A 13,100-nucleotide genomic window follows, 5' to 3' on the forward strand; every position below is an offset into this window, starting at 1 on the left:
GGCTTGTCACTATAAAGCATGGCTGAGGTTACCGATTGCTTGGGCTTGATCCCATCTGTCATCGCTTGTCAAGATGTTGCGCAACTCTCTAGCGGCCGCGCTGTTCCTCGGCCTAGCAGCTTCCGAAGCTGCTACGCCCACCGCTCAGACGAAGAACGGAACGTATGTCGGCACACACTCTGCCGAATATGATCAGGACTTCTTCTTGGGTATTCCGTATGCTCAACCGCCCGTTGGGAGTCTTCGCTTTAGAAACCCTGTCAGCCTCAATGCTACTTGGGATGAGGCAAAGCCGGCGACGCAATACTCTACTGAGGTACATAACCTTGCCTGACGTATGAGACATGGCTAACAGACCTTGCAGTGCTACGGATATGGGTCTGATCAATGGAACTACCCGGTAAGTTTCGAGAAAACCAGATAGCCAGTTCGCATGCACTGACCTGGTTTCCTTATGTTAGATATCGGAAGACTGCCTCTACCTGAACGTTATCCGCCCGGCAGGATGCAGTGCAGAGGACAAGCTTCCAGTCGCATTCTGGATCCATGGAGGCGGTTTCTTCCAAGGAGGAGGTATCGATCAGCGCTACAACATGTCCTTCACCGTAGAGAACGCCCAAAAGATTGGAAAGCCCATCATTGGGGTTACCATCAACTACCGACTATCTGCCTGGGGTTTCCTGAGTGGAAGTGAAGAAGTCAGGGACACTGGCAACCTCAATCTCGGCCTGAGGGATCAACGCCTGGCACTGCAATGGGTACAGGAGAACATTGAAGCTTTTGGAGGTAAGTTTTTCTATTGAAACACTTGGAGCCCACGAATTGACAGGAGACAGGTGACCCAGAGAAAGTTACAATATACGGCGAGAGCGCTGGTGGAGCGTCCGTTGGCTTCCACTTGACAGCCTACAGTGGACGTGATGACAAGCTCTTCCGTGGTGCTATCCTGCAGAGTGGTAACCCTGTTAACTTCGGCCGTCTTCCCGACCCAGCAGTAGGATACGCCGACATGTACAACGAGCTCACTCGCCGAACAAACTGTGCAAACACCACCAGCCCACTCGAATGTCTCCGCCAGCTGCCCGCAGAGCAGCTCAACACTGCACTCAACACGACAACCCCGACTTTCAACATCACGAACTTCATGCCTTGTCTGGATGGTGACTTCATCCAGAAGCGCACTTCGCTCCAGCTCAACACAGGCGAATTCGTTCATGTCCCAATCATTTCGGGTGCCAACTCGGATGAGGGCTCGGCCTTCAGCCCTGCGCCTGTGAACTCCACCGAGGGTCTTCGTACCTTCATCATGGCAGACGGAGTTCCTGCCAACTTGACAGAGCAACTGCTTGCAGCGTACCCTAACGATCCTTCGGTCAACGTGATTCAAAGCTTGGGTAACCTCACGCTGGGCCCTGAATGGGGACCGGAGTATCGCCGCTCAGCGTCCTACTTTGGTGATCAGGTCTTCATCGCCAACCGCAGGTTGACCTGCGAGACATGGGCTGCTGCCAACGTTTCTGCATACTGCTACCGTTTCAACGCCATCCCGGCTGGCCTTCCCGCCGCAGTCGGTGTCACGCATTTCCAGGAGGTTTCCTTCGTGTTCCTCAACCTACAGGGTGTCGGCTACCTGCCTGCTGCCGCTCCTCCGTTCGAGAACAAGACGGAGAGCTACAGCGATCTTTCCAGGTTCATGAACAGCAACTGGGTCAGCTTCATCCACGACCTTGACCCCAACGCATGGAGGGAGACGTACGACTACAACGGAACAGAAGCCATTTGGGCTCCGTACGACAACGCCAACCCAATGGACATGGTCTTCGACGCCAATGTCACGAGTTACTTGGAGCCGGACACATACAGGAAAGAGGGTATGGCACTGATCAATGCCCATAACTATGATGTATATGGTCGATGAGCAGCCACAGGCTGTAGTATATAGCGACTACCGTACATAACTGCACATAATCACACCGAATCAAGAAACCGTCTAATTATTTCTCGCTCCTTCTGAATCTGTCTGTCGTATGCTCACATAGAATAGCGAGGCATCTTGACGTGAAAGCCATTTGGTCGCCTACACCGACGCACACGCGTTACTGTGATCTTATACGAAGGAAGCGTTGGATGTCTCGCCTGACGCCCTATAAGGAGTTAGTACCATGTCAAGCCCTCAGCCTTGGCTATAGAGCTGAAAGTTGATCAACGTAAGCTGACCTGAGACGAACGAAAGCTGCTTCGCCTGCGCCACGGCCCGTTAGGCCTCCCGACTCCTAAGGCAGGCAACGTGCGAATCCCGCTCAGCCATCATATTCCCAGGCAGAGACGAAGCTCCAAGCCATAATCATCCGAAAAGTGGAGCAGGGATTCCTGCGACTTACGCCCCGCGTCGCAAGATGGCCCATAATGGGCATACGCGACTCGACATGCGACTCCTGATTTAGAATTGCAAGCAGTCCGTACAGGAACAGGCGATGATGGATGAGTATCACAATGGCAGTGCAAGCCACCAACTCGATTATCTGTGCATCTCGAGTAGTACATATATGAGTAGATGGATGTGTCATTCAAGGCATGCTCATCTGAAACTCTTTCTTGAACGTTACAACCATTCGATAAGACAAATCTAACTTTACATCGGCTCCTACCTACCAAAACAATAACAATGGGCGACACCGAACTCTGCATTGATGTCTCGCCTGAGTGCCCCGTTGAAGCCACCATTTACGGGTACACACCAAATCTCGCCGCCAACACGTTTTTCGCGGGTTTCTTCGGTCTTGCTCTCGTCGCTCAGCTTTACTTTGGTATCCGCCACAAGACATGGACGTATATGATTGGCGTGGGACTGGGATGTTTGGCAGAATGCCTTGGGTACATTGGCAGGATTATGCTCAATAGAAATCCTTGGGACAATACTGGATTCATAATCCAGATTGTCATGCGTAAGTAACTATGCCCTTTGACTTGGAAAGAAATTGTCGCTAACAGTTGGGGTAGTCATCTTTGCGCCGGCCTTCTTGGCTGCTGGTATCTATTTGACACTCAAGCATGTGGTCATCCAGTTTGGCGAGGAGTGGAGCAGAGTCAGACCGAACTGGTACACGTATATCTTCATCGCTTGCGACATCTCTTCGTTGGTCATGCAGAGTGCGGGTGGAGCGCTGGCGGCCACGGCAGACCCGGGAGAGAGCATTGGAGACGTCGGGACGGATCTCATGATTGCGGGTATTATCTGGCAGGTTGTTGGTAAGTTTGACCTCGCATGCTTTACCATAAGAATCAGCTGACAACCGAATAGTACTGGTGATATTCGGCCTCCTCGTACTGGAGTACAGTGTCCGCACCTACCACCGTCGCGATCAGCTCTCTGCTTCGGCGCTCAGGCTCTGGTCAAACCGACGCTTCCGATTCTTCTGCGGCGCTGTTGTAGTCGCATACACCGCTATATTCGTTCGATGCGTGTATCGCATTCCTGAACTGCTCGGAGGCTGGGGAGGTGAACTCATGCGTAACGAGATTGAGTTCATCATACTAGAGGGCGTGATGATTGCGATTACGGTGGCGGCGCAAACAGTATTCCACCCGGGACTGTGCTTCCCTGCGCTGGGCAATACCATGGGCAAGCAGAAGTATGTCAAGGCCGGTAAATCGGAGTCGGAAATTGAGATGATGACGCCGGGCGAGACGGCATCTAGGAGGGATATATCGTACGAGGCTTCTAGGGCATAGTGTGAGACTGGAAGAGGGGAGACAATGAACGTTGTATAGTCGAACGTCAAGATAGAGTCATGTTAGGATCCGGCGCAAACCATACAGGCAAAAATCACATTTCGAGAGGAATAGATGAATGCTTTAGATGGTGTAGAAGCAACAGCGACCAGTGATGCAATGCGCTTTCTTACTCGCGCTAGCGTCAAGCTAGGCCAGAACCGCGGCCTCTCACGAATTGATTGTCAACTTGCAGCATGCCATCTACTTGCTCCACAAACATAATCGCGTCATTCTTAGCTACGTAGCTACAGTCGCGGGACTGGCTAGAGCAGGATGAACCCGCCCAACCCACCGAACGACGAATCTAGCGCTGGCAATGGCGCGCCAACTGCGATCGGCGGCGCAGCCACTATGTCCGCACCTCCGCATCCACATGCAGAACCGCAGTCGGCAGCACCCACTGCATGGTCGTCGCAAATGTCTACCTTTCCTACGAACAGCGGCGCTGCTGGAAGCCCCAACTTCGGCCAGTACTCGGCATCTACGGCAGCGATTCTCGAACGCATCCAAGGGAAGAACGGCCATGCCGCCGGCAGTGCTGCCTTTGAGGCGAAGCGGGCAGAGATCTTGCAGAGTTACGTGACTAGCGACAAACTGCCGACGCCCCCGCCAGCAGCAAGTACGGGGCGTAGAGGAAGAGGGGGACGAATTAGCACACCAAGTGGACTGAAGACGGAAGTCGGCGCATCACCGTCGGGCCCTTCCTCTGGTCGCGGCTCTGGTAGAGGGCGAGGAAGGGGACGCGGTCGCGGTCGCGGAGGACGTGGAGGAAGAGGCGGCAAGCGGAAGCGGTTCGAGAGCGACGAGGAGAGCAATGTCAGTCGTTGCAGAGTGCTTGGGGACTGGGTGCTGACGTGATGTAGAACGACAACGACGACTCGGACGTCTCAGACTCGTACACCCCACTACCCACGCAAACCAAGTCCGGCCGAAGCGTCAACAAGCCCGTCACATTTGTACCTGTCATTCCAGAGCCAGCCAAGGGGGTGAAGCGGAGGAAGTCCACCAAGACGCTACTTGCTGCGAAGTGCAAGATCTGTCACCGAGAGACCGACCCGTCGAACAACCGGATAGTATTTTGCGATGCGTGTAGTACCGCGTATCACCAATACTGCCACAACCCGCCCATTGACAATGAGGTCGTCACAGTGCTGGAGAAGGAGTGGCTGTGTGGTCCATGTATACGGGCCAAGCAGTCTGTCGTAGACGGCGCACAGGATCTGGTCGCTGCGGAGGACCTGACTATAGATGAGGTAGGTCCACGCGATCGCTCCAAAAGGGCATCTTTGCCAGGACTTGGTATACTAACTCGAGCAGAAACGCGCATACTTCAATACCCTCCCACAAAACCAGCTAGTTGGCCTCCTCCTGACTGCTACGATCCGACATCCAGAACTACCCATATTCCCTCCGAACGTAAAGAGCCTTATACCCGAGACCTCGGCCATCAAGTCAGAAACGCCGCAACAACAGCCCTTATCCACCCAACACTACACCAACTACCAACCCCCACCATCCTTTAATCTTGGTCAGATATCTTCGACTCCAAACGGCCACACAACTTCAAGCCACACACCGCAGTTCTCATCACATTCTCATTCCGAGATGGACGCTGCAGAAGCACAACTCCTCGGCGAGAGCAGCCACCAGCCGCGCACAACGATAGATCTCGCAGGCAACCAGTACGAAGAAGACGACGGCTACGACACCGACCCACCCGCACACTACCCGAAAGCCGGCAACGGTCTCGCACGAACACTGCGGCCAGAAAGCGAAGATCTCAATTGGCTGGTCGACGACAACTTTGAGGTGTTCAGCCATAGTTACCAAGGGGACGGAACAGGATTGGGCGCTGATGGCACACTGGATGGCATGGGAGATGGACAGAAAGTAGTTTAGGATGCTGCTGGAGAAGCCTCTGCTAAGGAAACCGGTGACGATGAGCTGTCAGATATGGATAGCGAGGACGTGGAGCGCTTGGTCGCTTTCACCAAGGGCAAAGAGCAACCTTCACTAAGGGACCTCTTGACGCAGCGAAAGTGAAGCTCGAGAAGCATGCATACAGTAATACAACTCAGCGTTATGGTCAGTCACCCTGCAATTGAATAGTTCAGGTGAAGGAAAGATCCTTGTATTATCCAGGAAAATTAAACAGAAAGCGTGGTATCTCGAGAAGTATAGCTAAGCAAGAACCGAGCCTAAAACGGCCATAGTAATCCAAAACGCCAACCCGTGCATAACCTCGTTACGAAGCCATTAACGTCGTCACTCATTCATCGTCGATGCCGTATCCCCCCAACGTGCTCTCAGGATCTTGCCACTTCTTGCTCTTCAGAATCCTCATCTTCTTGATCGGACTCGCAGAGCGCTGCATCGTCTCGCGCTCACTGGCCTCTAATCTGGCCCGCAGCATCTCGTTTTCTCGCTCCAGTTCGTCGACCCTGTCGCGGAGTTCTGGGTCTGGGTCTTCGTACACCTTGATCTCTTGCTTCATCTGTGCCTTGGTCGCTCGGATGACGACGTCGATCTTGGAGTCGATGTGTGCTTGCTGGTTGTCTTGTTCGTTGTCTAGTGCCGTCTGCCATCTTCGGCGTTCTTGCTCGACAGCAGCTTCCATCTCGAGATAGCATTCGTCGCGGATCTCTTGCTCGAGGTCTACCATGTGGTCTTCGGCTGCAGCCCAAGAAGATTCAGCTGCTTTCCTACGAGCTGTCTCCTCGGTGAGGCGGAGAGCGAAGATTTCGATTTCCGAGGTAAGGCGTGCGATTTCGGCGTTGGCATATTCAAGCTCTTCCATTACAACCGATGGCGTCGTGCGGCCTGAAGGAGTCGCGCGTCCTGAGGAGGCTGTACCAGGGCGCTTGAGTGGTACACCGATTGTGTCGGAGGTGGATGGCATTCGTGGCACGGTGACCTCGCGAGCGAGGGCGGAGTAGCGGAGAATCTGCGACGTGGCGTTGTAGTCGCCTTTGGGATCTGCCGTTACGACCATAATGGACTTTTGAGGCTGACGGTGCGATTGTGCTTGACGGGTGGAGGCAGGGAACGAATTCGAGAAGAGGAGCTCCGTGAGTTTGCACTGGCGGAAGGGCACAATGTTCTGAGAGCATGTTAGTTGAAGAAACGATGAGATGGGCGGGTACACGCACCTTTGAACCTCCTTGGTTGTCAGACTGCATCTGCATGCACTGACCCAGATACATGAGGGACTCGTTGATCTTGCCAGCTTCCGCAAGCGTCTCACCCGCGGTCTTAGCATTTCGGGCACGCTCTGAACCTGCCAGGTCGACGATGGTAAGGTTACTGCTGGACCATGGATCTTGGCGTTCTGCGTCTCTCTTCTTGATCTCAATGTGAAAAAAGCCATGACTCCGCGAGCTCACAGCATTGCTTCCAGTGCCAGTGACCTTGCGCTCCATGAGACCTGTTTCCAGCACCATCATAGCTTCCTCGAAGCTTCCGCATATGATCTTGGTGAGGCCAGCGACGACCTTTCGGTCTGGACTCTTCTCGGTGCTCTTGAAGAGGAGCGCCCTGCGCTTCACGTTTGGCTGTTTGTTCTTCAAGGCGTTGCCGCTCAACAGGTCGAAGATGCGGTCGTTGTAGACTTCGTACATTGACATGACGATTGCGTATTCTGCGCTCGGGTCTGTAGGTATCTGGATATCGGCCACCGAGGGTGATTGTGGGAGTGTAGACGGACGTGGCATTTTGTTTGACTTGTATGTGCTTCCTGTGGAGAATATACTACAATCCTATCGTTTTGTTAGCACGCGTTCCTCAAGTTCTGCATTCTCCAGTATCAAATGGGGTTGGACTTACTGCCACGGGGGTTTGCGCTCGTGAATAGCGACCCGACTGGTTGTTGTCGCCATACATATTTTCGATGTATGCGGTCGCAGTGTACATTTGTGCTTCTGACACATCTGCATTTGCGAGCGAGGAGTACGCCGGGGCGCCATAGAGGGATTGTACGAGCTGCTCGTCGCATGCTTGGAAAATGACGTCCAGTGTCATCTGAACGAGGCCGCGCTGGGATTTGGTGCCAAGGATCGTGTGACTCTGTGAGCGCATTAACATCTGAGATGCAGACTTGCAGGCTTCGTTCAAGAGATGCATACCTTTCCAGAGCCAGTGCAACCCAGCGTTGCAAGAAGTCCATCTCGGCCGTGGTGGCCTGGTGCGCCCATGACACCTTCAATCATGGGAACCACACCAGTGCCCTTAAACAGATCCATTTGTCGCGCATCTTCCTCGAATACTTGCGTGAAAGCGAACCGTTCAACAGCGCGCTTGCGTTTATCTTGGGTTGGCGGTTGTATCGTAATATGAGTTGGATGATGGTTCTCGCTCTCTTCGACGCTGAGGAAGCGCGCACTTCCAGAGTTGGAAGGGCGCAGGCGCAGAAAGACATCGAACAGCGAACTTGAGGGTCGTGCTGGCGGCTCCATTGTGACTATGTTTTGTTTCTGGTTTGGCGATGCAGGCAAAATGTCAGTCGACGTTGGTGTACCAGATGCATGTGGAGCCGCTCGTGCACGCGCCCGTGTCGGTCAACATGGCCAGAACGCCGTTGCCCTGGACAACCGTCGCGTCGCCCATGACACGCTGTGACGTAACGCCATGCGATCGCGCGGGGATGCGGAGTACAAAGAAGCTCGCTCTTTAGTCTCGAACTACTCTACTTTACAACCTACTAGCTCCCCAACCTAAAATAGTGCAAATTCGTTTCCTCCAATATGGACAGCCTCCCGGCCGAAATACTTCTCTGCATCGCCGAGTGCAGCACCACCCTGCCAGAACTGCTCAAGTACAGACGCATCTCGCGCAGTTTCAAGCAAGTCGTCGACACCAAGTGCAAACCTCATGCCCTGTACCTGCTGCGCCGCAAATCCATTCCGATAGAAGTTGACGACGCACTACTTGCTATCCGCCTGAAGCGCATACCCTGGGAGTCATGCTGCCATTACGACCACGCACGAGGCGACTATTCTTTCTACCCTTCAAAAGACTTCTTCGAGGCCGTTCTGAATGAGACTGAAGTGCCGCCAGGCTGTCCCTCTATTCCAGCCGCAACTTGGTTGCAAGAGGTCGAGGCTGTCATGGACCTGTACCTGTTGGTGTTGGCCTACATGTCTACCGGCCAGCACTGTTCATTGAACATCCAACAGCATTACCTTGGGGGCTATTATCTTGAACAAATTGACTCGCCCTACGAATGGCCAAAGCCCCAGACAGAAGCCATGATCCGGTCGCACTTCCGCCTGTTTGTCTTCACAACTGTGTACGCACCACGTGTTTTTGTTGAGCCTCTTGCCAGCATTTCAGCTATAATGGACAACACTCCGATACCGGACGTCACTGCTATAACGGAACACCGGGTAGCTTTATTGATGGAAGAAATGGCGAAATACCCTGTGTTTCAGAAGTTGCAACTGCCCTTGGAGGAAAGAACAACACATCCGCTCCTTGATGGCTTTTTTGAGTGGCTATACGCCCAGCCCGAACCCCGCGAGTTCCTAGTGCTCCCTGATGGCTTCCAGGATCCAGCTAGTGGCCACCCAGGCGACCGCTTAATAAGGACTTTTCCAGGAGAAGAACGTCACCAGGTTGCCCTCATGCAGCTGTGGAAGATACACCAGATAATGGATGATCGAGAGTGCGGTAACGAACCAACACCTGAGTATCATGTTGCATCTCAATTCAACCCGATACAGCCAGGGCTCACTGACCCAGCTACCGCCTATCGCCGACCCCTTCAAATTTCGATTTGGTCTGAGCCCCAGCTCATTATCGAAAGTTGGACAGAAGACACCGCTTGCTCAGTGGTGCTAGAGGTTCCTGGAGAGACGCGTAAGGATCACATCAAGAGATTCGTTCTACTGAAGATGAATTATTCGGGGGGATTCAATGCCTTTAGCAGGGTGTTTGAGACTGAACTCAAGAACAGATTTGGCTTGAGATACGTTCCTCAAGAAGTGACATCTCTAGATATTGACTATGGCGTGTTGGACCCGAGACCTGAGTTGGAGGAATGGGAATAGGCTATGCAACGACTCCTCCGCTGCGTAAATTCGCCACTTCCTCTTTGCTCATCCCCAATGTATCACCGAGTATCTCGTCCGTATGCTGGCCTAGTGTGGGCGGAGGTAGTGGTATGCCTGGAGTTGAGTCTGACCATTTCACGGGCGTGTTGACTAGTTTAATCGGTCCACATGCCGGGTGCTCTATCTCTTTGACCATGTCTCTTGCGAGGACTACTCCAGATTAGCATCGATAAGAAACACTTATTCCAGCAGGAATAATATACATACCGTGTTCGTGGTTCAATGTATCCTGCACATCGTTGATAGCGGCGTACGCTGGAATCGTTAGCTAAGAACCCCGAGGCATACAGCTGTTACTTACGCATTCCACTTCCCTCGAGCACGTCGAGCAATTCCTGTGTAGTCTTCTTCTTCGTCTCCGTCTCAATCAAATCCTCTAGCTCGTCCCTATGCTGCACCCTCAACGCGTTCGTTTTGAACCTCTCATCGAGAATCCATTCGGGCCTTTCCAACCTGTTGCACAAAACTCCATACAACCTATCATTTCCGCCTCCCAGCAAGATATCTCCATCCGCCGTCTTGAACGCCTTGTACGGTACAATCGATGGATGCGAAGTTCCCCAGCGTCCAGTGTCGCGTTTTCCGCTAATGAGAGTGGAGCTGGCAATATTGGCCAGGGTGGCAACTTGGCAGTCTGATAACGCGACGTCGATGTGTTGGCCCTTGGAGGTTGGGTTTCTGAGGCGCCGGAAGAGAGCTGCCATGATGGAGTTGGAGGTGTAAAGACCAGTTGTCAAATCGGTTACTGCCACGCCGACCTTAACGGGTGGGCCATCGCGGGTTCCGGTTATGTGCATTAGACCAAATTCGCTGGATGATGTTAGCATTGGCATGGTGTTAGAAAAATGAGTCGGGAGATATACGCTTCAACCATGACGTCGTAACCTGCTCTGTTTCTGTATGGACCTGTCTGACCGTAACCTGTGATACTGGCGTAGATGATACCGGGGTTGATCTTTGACACGGTATCATAGTCCATGGCGTACTTTGCTAGAGATCCTGGAAGATAGTTCTCGACAAGAACATCACATTCTTTGACTAGGCGATGCAAGATGTCTACACCAGCTGGGTGCTGGAAAGACAGGCCTATCGATCGCTTGTTACGGTTGACCTATTACCCGTGAGCCACGGAAGAGCCGTGATAGGGGTGTTCCACTAACACCCAAGTAGTAAGCACTCTCTCCTGGTCCTTCTTGGTTGTCGGTGTACTTCGCGTAAGGTGGTCCCCATGCTCGTGTGTCATCTGGCCGAAACAATTAGTTTGAAAGGTAAACTTTGAACTTGAGATTTCGATCTGCTCACCTCCTCTTGTCGGATGTTCAATCTTGATCACGTCCGCTCTAACACAATGTCAATTTCCGAGTCTTTGATCTCGCCAACCTCGGTTGGGCCGTACAGGGTCATCCATCGCATACCCAAGATCACCCAATATTTGTGTGCAATATGGCTACTGGAAGTCAGTCGAGTTTCTAGCGAGCTTGTAATTTATGACTCACTCCAGCAAGTACTCTTGTCATATCAAGCACTTTAATGCCGGCTAGAGGCAGGTTGGATGCATCTGCATTCGATGCCTCAGTTGCTAGCCGTCGAACATGGCTGGGTCGTGCCCAATTGGACCGTGGACATGTCACCGTCGCCTGGAAAGCGCGTCTCGAGCTTCTCAGCAGCATGCTTGCCATTTGGATGTGGTGTATGTAGAATCACGACATGTGCCGGGTAACGGAATGCTTCCACGGCATACCTATTCCCGACGATGGGCTAGCTCCAGTTCGGTGATCCGAGGCTCATCGCTAGCTGCAGAACCCCACCAAGTTTCTCTCTCCAATTACCCACCCCACCATGTTTACTGGTCTCGTTGAAACCATTGGCAGTAAGCTATGATGCAATTTATTCTATGCGCGGCTCGGCTGACGATGGCTAGCTGTTGCCGCCCTTGAGAAGCTCGACCAGACGGCCTCGGGAGGCGGCGGCACATCGTTGACCATCTCCGGATGTGAGGACATACTGGGTGACGCCCATCTGGGCGACAGTATCAGTGTCAATGGTACGTTGGTACTACTATAAATCATCTCTTGGTCTAATCCAATCAGGCACCTGTCTCACCGTCACGGAATTCACCAAGTCATCGTTCAAGATCGGATGCGCTCCCGAAACCCTCCGACGGACAAACTTGGGGTCGCTGAAGGAGGGCTCCAATGTCAACCTAGAGCGCGCGGTCTCTGCCAACACACGCATGGGCGGTCACTTCGTGCAAGGACATGTCGACACCATCGCCACCATCGAGTCGGTAACGCCGGACGGCAACGCGCTTACCTTCCGCTTCAAGCCTCGCGATACCTCGGTCCTGCGATACATTGTCGAAAAGGGTTACGTCACGATAGACGGTGCTAGCTTGACGGTTACAAAGGTGCAGGATGGTCCTGAGGGTTGGTGGGAGGTCATGTTGATTGCCTACACGCAAGAGAAAGTCGTCACGGCAAGCAAGAAGCCGGGCGAGGACGTCAATGTCGAGGTCGACCAGGTTGGTAAGTATGTTGAGAAGAGCGTAGCTGGATACTTCGAAGGGTCATCGAATGGAGAATTCGCGATACTGGAGAAGATGGTTTCGAAGCTGGTGGACGAGAGGCTGAAGGCTCTTGGAAAGTGATGGACATATGCTGGACCATCAGCTGCTACGCGTATGGGCGCGTAAGCTCTCGTTGCCAAGATCGAGGGTTTGCCGTCAATGCCGCAGAAGTCATGGCCCCACATTAGTAACCAACCAAAACAAATCATTCAACTTCAGTTATATGGTTGCCTCGAAAGGGGCTCATGGGTGAGACTTGCAGCCCCATTGCGGTGGTGGCTTGGACAGAGTGAGGCGCAGCCTTGGTCTCGTCCAATACATATATATCTGCATGTCTATCCCATCATTTTCGAAAGACACTTCCTACCATTCCACACAAAACCATGAGAGAGTGAGCAGATTGTTGTTTATGATCTAAGTCGGTTATTGATGCTTAGCTCGAGCGTGGCGGCTTTCACATCGATACTCTCATGGTTGACAGTTGTCAAGAGGCATATCATCGCACAATCCGGAGTGGCGGCTTCGAAGGTCTCCTCAACCGTTGAACAATCATTGCTTACATTGCAGGACTAGTCCATGCTATAGTGGAGAGAGTTAGGCAGAACACCATGCCGCGGCGCCGACATGCAGACCAACGATGTCATTAGGCCGAA

General features: G+C 52.8%; 7 protein-coding genes across 7 annotated transcripts; 5 read left to right on the plus strand and 2 right to left on the minus strand.

The window, feature by feature from the left end:
* Window positions 1–73: 73 nt before the first annotated feature.
* On the plus strand, window positions 74–1,918 carry J4E83_004533 (uncharacterized protein; the record flags this gene model as incomplete). The annotated part of the gene is made up of 4 exons (XM_049331461.1): window positions 74–316; window positions 365–400; window positions 462–786; window positions 837–1,918. The coding sequence occupies 4 exons, from the start codon at window positions 74–76 to the stop codon at window positions 1,916–1,918; spliced, it is 1,686 nt and encodes a 561-aa protein (XP_049189235.1).
* Window positions 1,919–2,941: 1,023 nt separating this feature from the next.
* On the plus strand, window positions 2,942–3,732 carry J4E83_004534 (uncharacterized protein; the record flags this gene model as incomplete). Its single annotated transcript, XM_049331462.1, has 3 exons — window positions 2,942–2,945; window positions 3,001–3,249; window positions 3,302–3,732. The coding sequence occupies 3 exons, from the start codon at window positions 2,942–2,944 to the stop codon at window positions 3,730–3,732; spliced, it is 684 nt and encodes a 227-aa protein (XP_049189236.1).
* A 459-nt stretch (window positions 3,733–4,191) lies between these two features.
* Window positions 4,192–5,673, plus strand: J4E83_004535 (uncharacterized protein; the record flags this gene model as incomplete). The annotated part of the gene is made up of 3 exons (XM_049331463.1): window positions 4,192–4,590; window positions 4,638–5,027; window positions 5,092–5,673. The coding sequence occupies 3 exons, from the start codon at window positions 4,192–4,194 to the stop codon at window positions 5,671–5,673; spliced, it is 1,371 nt and encodes a 456-aa protein (XP_049189237.1).
* Window positions 5,674–6,043: 370 nt separating this feature from the next.
* Window positions 6,044–8,225, minus strand: J4E83_004536 (uncharacterized protein; the record flags this gene model as incomplete). The annotated part of the gene is made up of 4 exons (XM_049331464.1): window positions 6,044–6,874; window positions 6,924–7,529; window positions 7,597–7,836; window positions 7,896–8,225. The coding sequence occupies 4 exons, from the start codon at window positions 8,223–8,225 to the stop codon at window positions 6,044–6,046; spliced, it is 2,007 nt and encodes a 668-aa protein (XP_049189238.1).
* A 288-nt stretch (window positions 8,226–8,513) lies between these two features.
* Window positions 8,514–9,818, plus strand: J4E83_004537 (uncharacterized protein; the record flags this gene model as incomplete). The annotated part of the gene is made up of 1 exon (XM_049331465.1): window positions 8,514–9,818. One exon carries the CDS (start codon window positions 8,514–8,516, stop codon window positions 9,816–9,818), a length of 1,305 nt encoding a protein of 434 aa, XP_049189239.1.
* Window position 9,819: 1 nt separating this feature from the next.
* J4E83_004538 (uncharacterized protein) lies at window positions 9,820–11,551 on the minus strand (the record flags this gene model as incomplete). The annotated part of the gene is made up of 8 exons (XM_049331466.1): window positions 9,820–10,031; window positions 10,089–10,136; window positions 10,183–10,691; window positions 10,745–10,992; window positions 11,042–11,124; window positions 11,184–11,221; window positions 11,297–11,328; window positions 11,378–11,551. The coding sequence occupies 8 exons, from the start codon at window positions 11,549–11,551 to the stop codon at window positions 9,820–9,822; spliced, it is 1,344 nt and encodes a 447-aa protein (XP_049189240.1).
* A 169-nt stretch (window positions 11,552–11,720) lies between these two features.
* J4E83_004539 (uncharacterized protein) lies at window positions 11,721–12,528 on the plus strand (the record flags this gene model as incomplete). The annotated part of the gene is made up of 3 exons (XM_049331467.1): window positions 11,721–11,751; window positions 11,803–11,925; window positions 11,972–12,528. 3 exons carry the CDS (start codon window positions 11,721–11,723, stop codon window positions 12,526–12,528), a joined length of 711 nt encoding a protein of 236 aa, XP_049189241.1.
* Between the last annotated feature and the right edge of the window lie 572 nt (window positions 12,529–13,100).

The sequence above is a fragment of the Alternaria metachromatica genome (assembly GCF_023757995.1).
Source record: "Alternaria metachromatica strain BMP 0045 chromosome Unknown scaffold_8, whole genome shotgun sequence".
NCBI lineage: Eukaryota > Fungi > Ascomycota > Dothideomycetes > Pleosporales > Pleosporaceae > Alternaria > Alternaria metachromatica.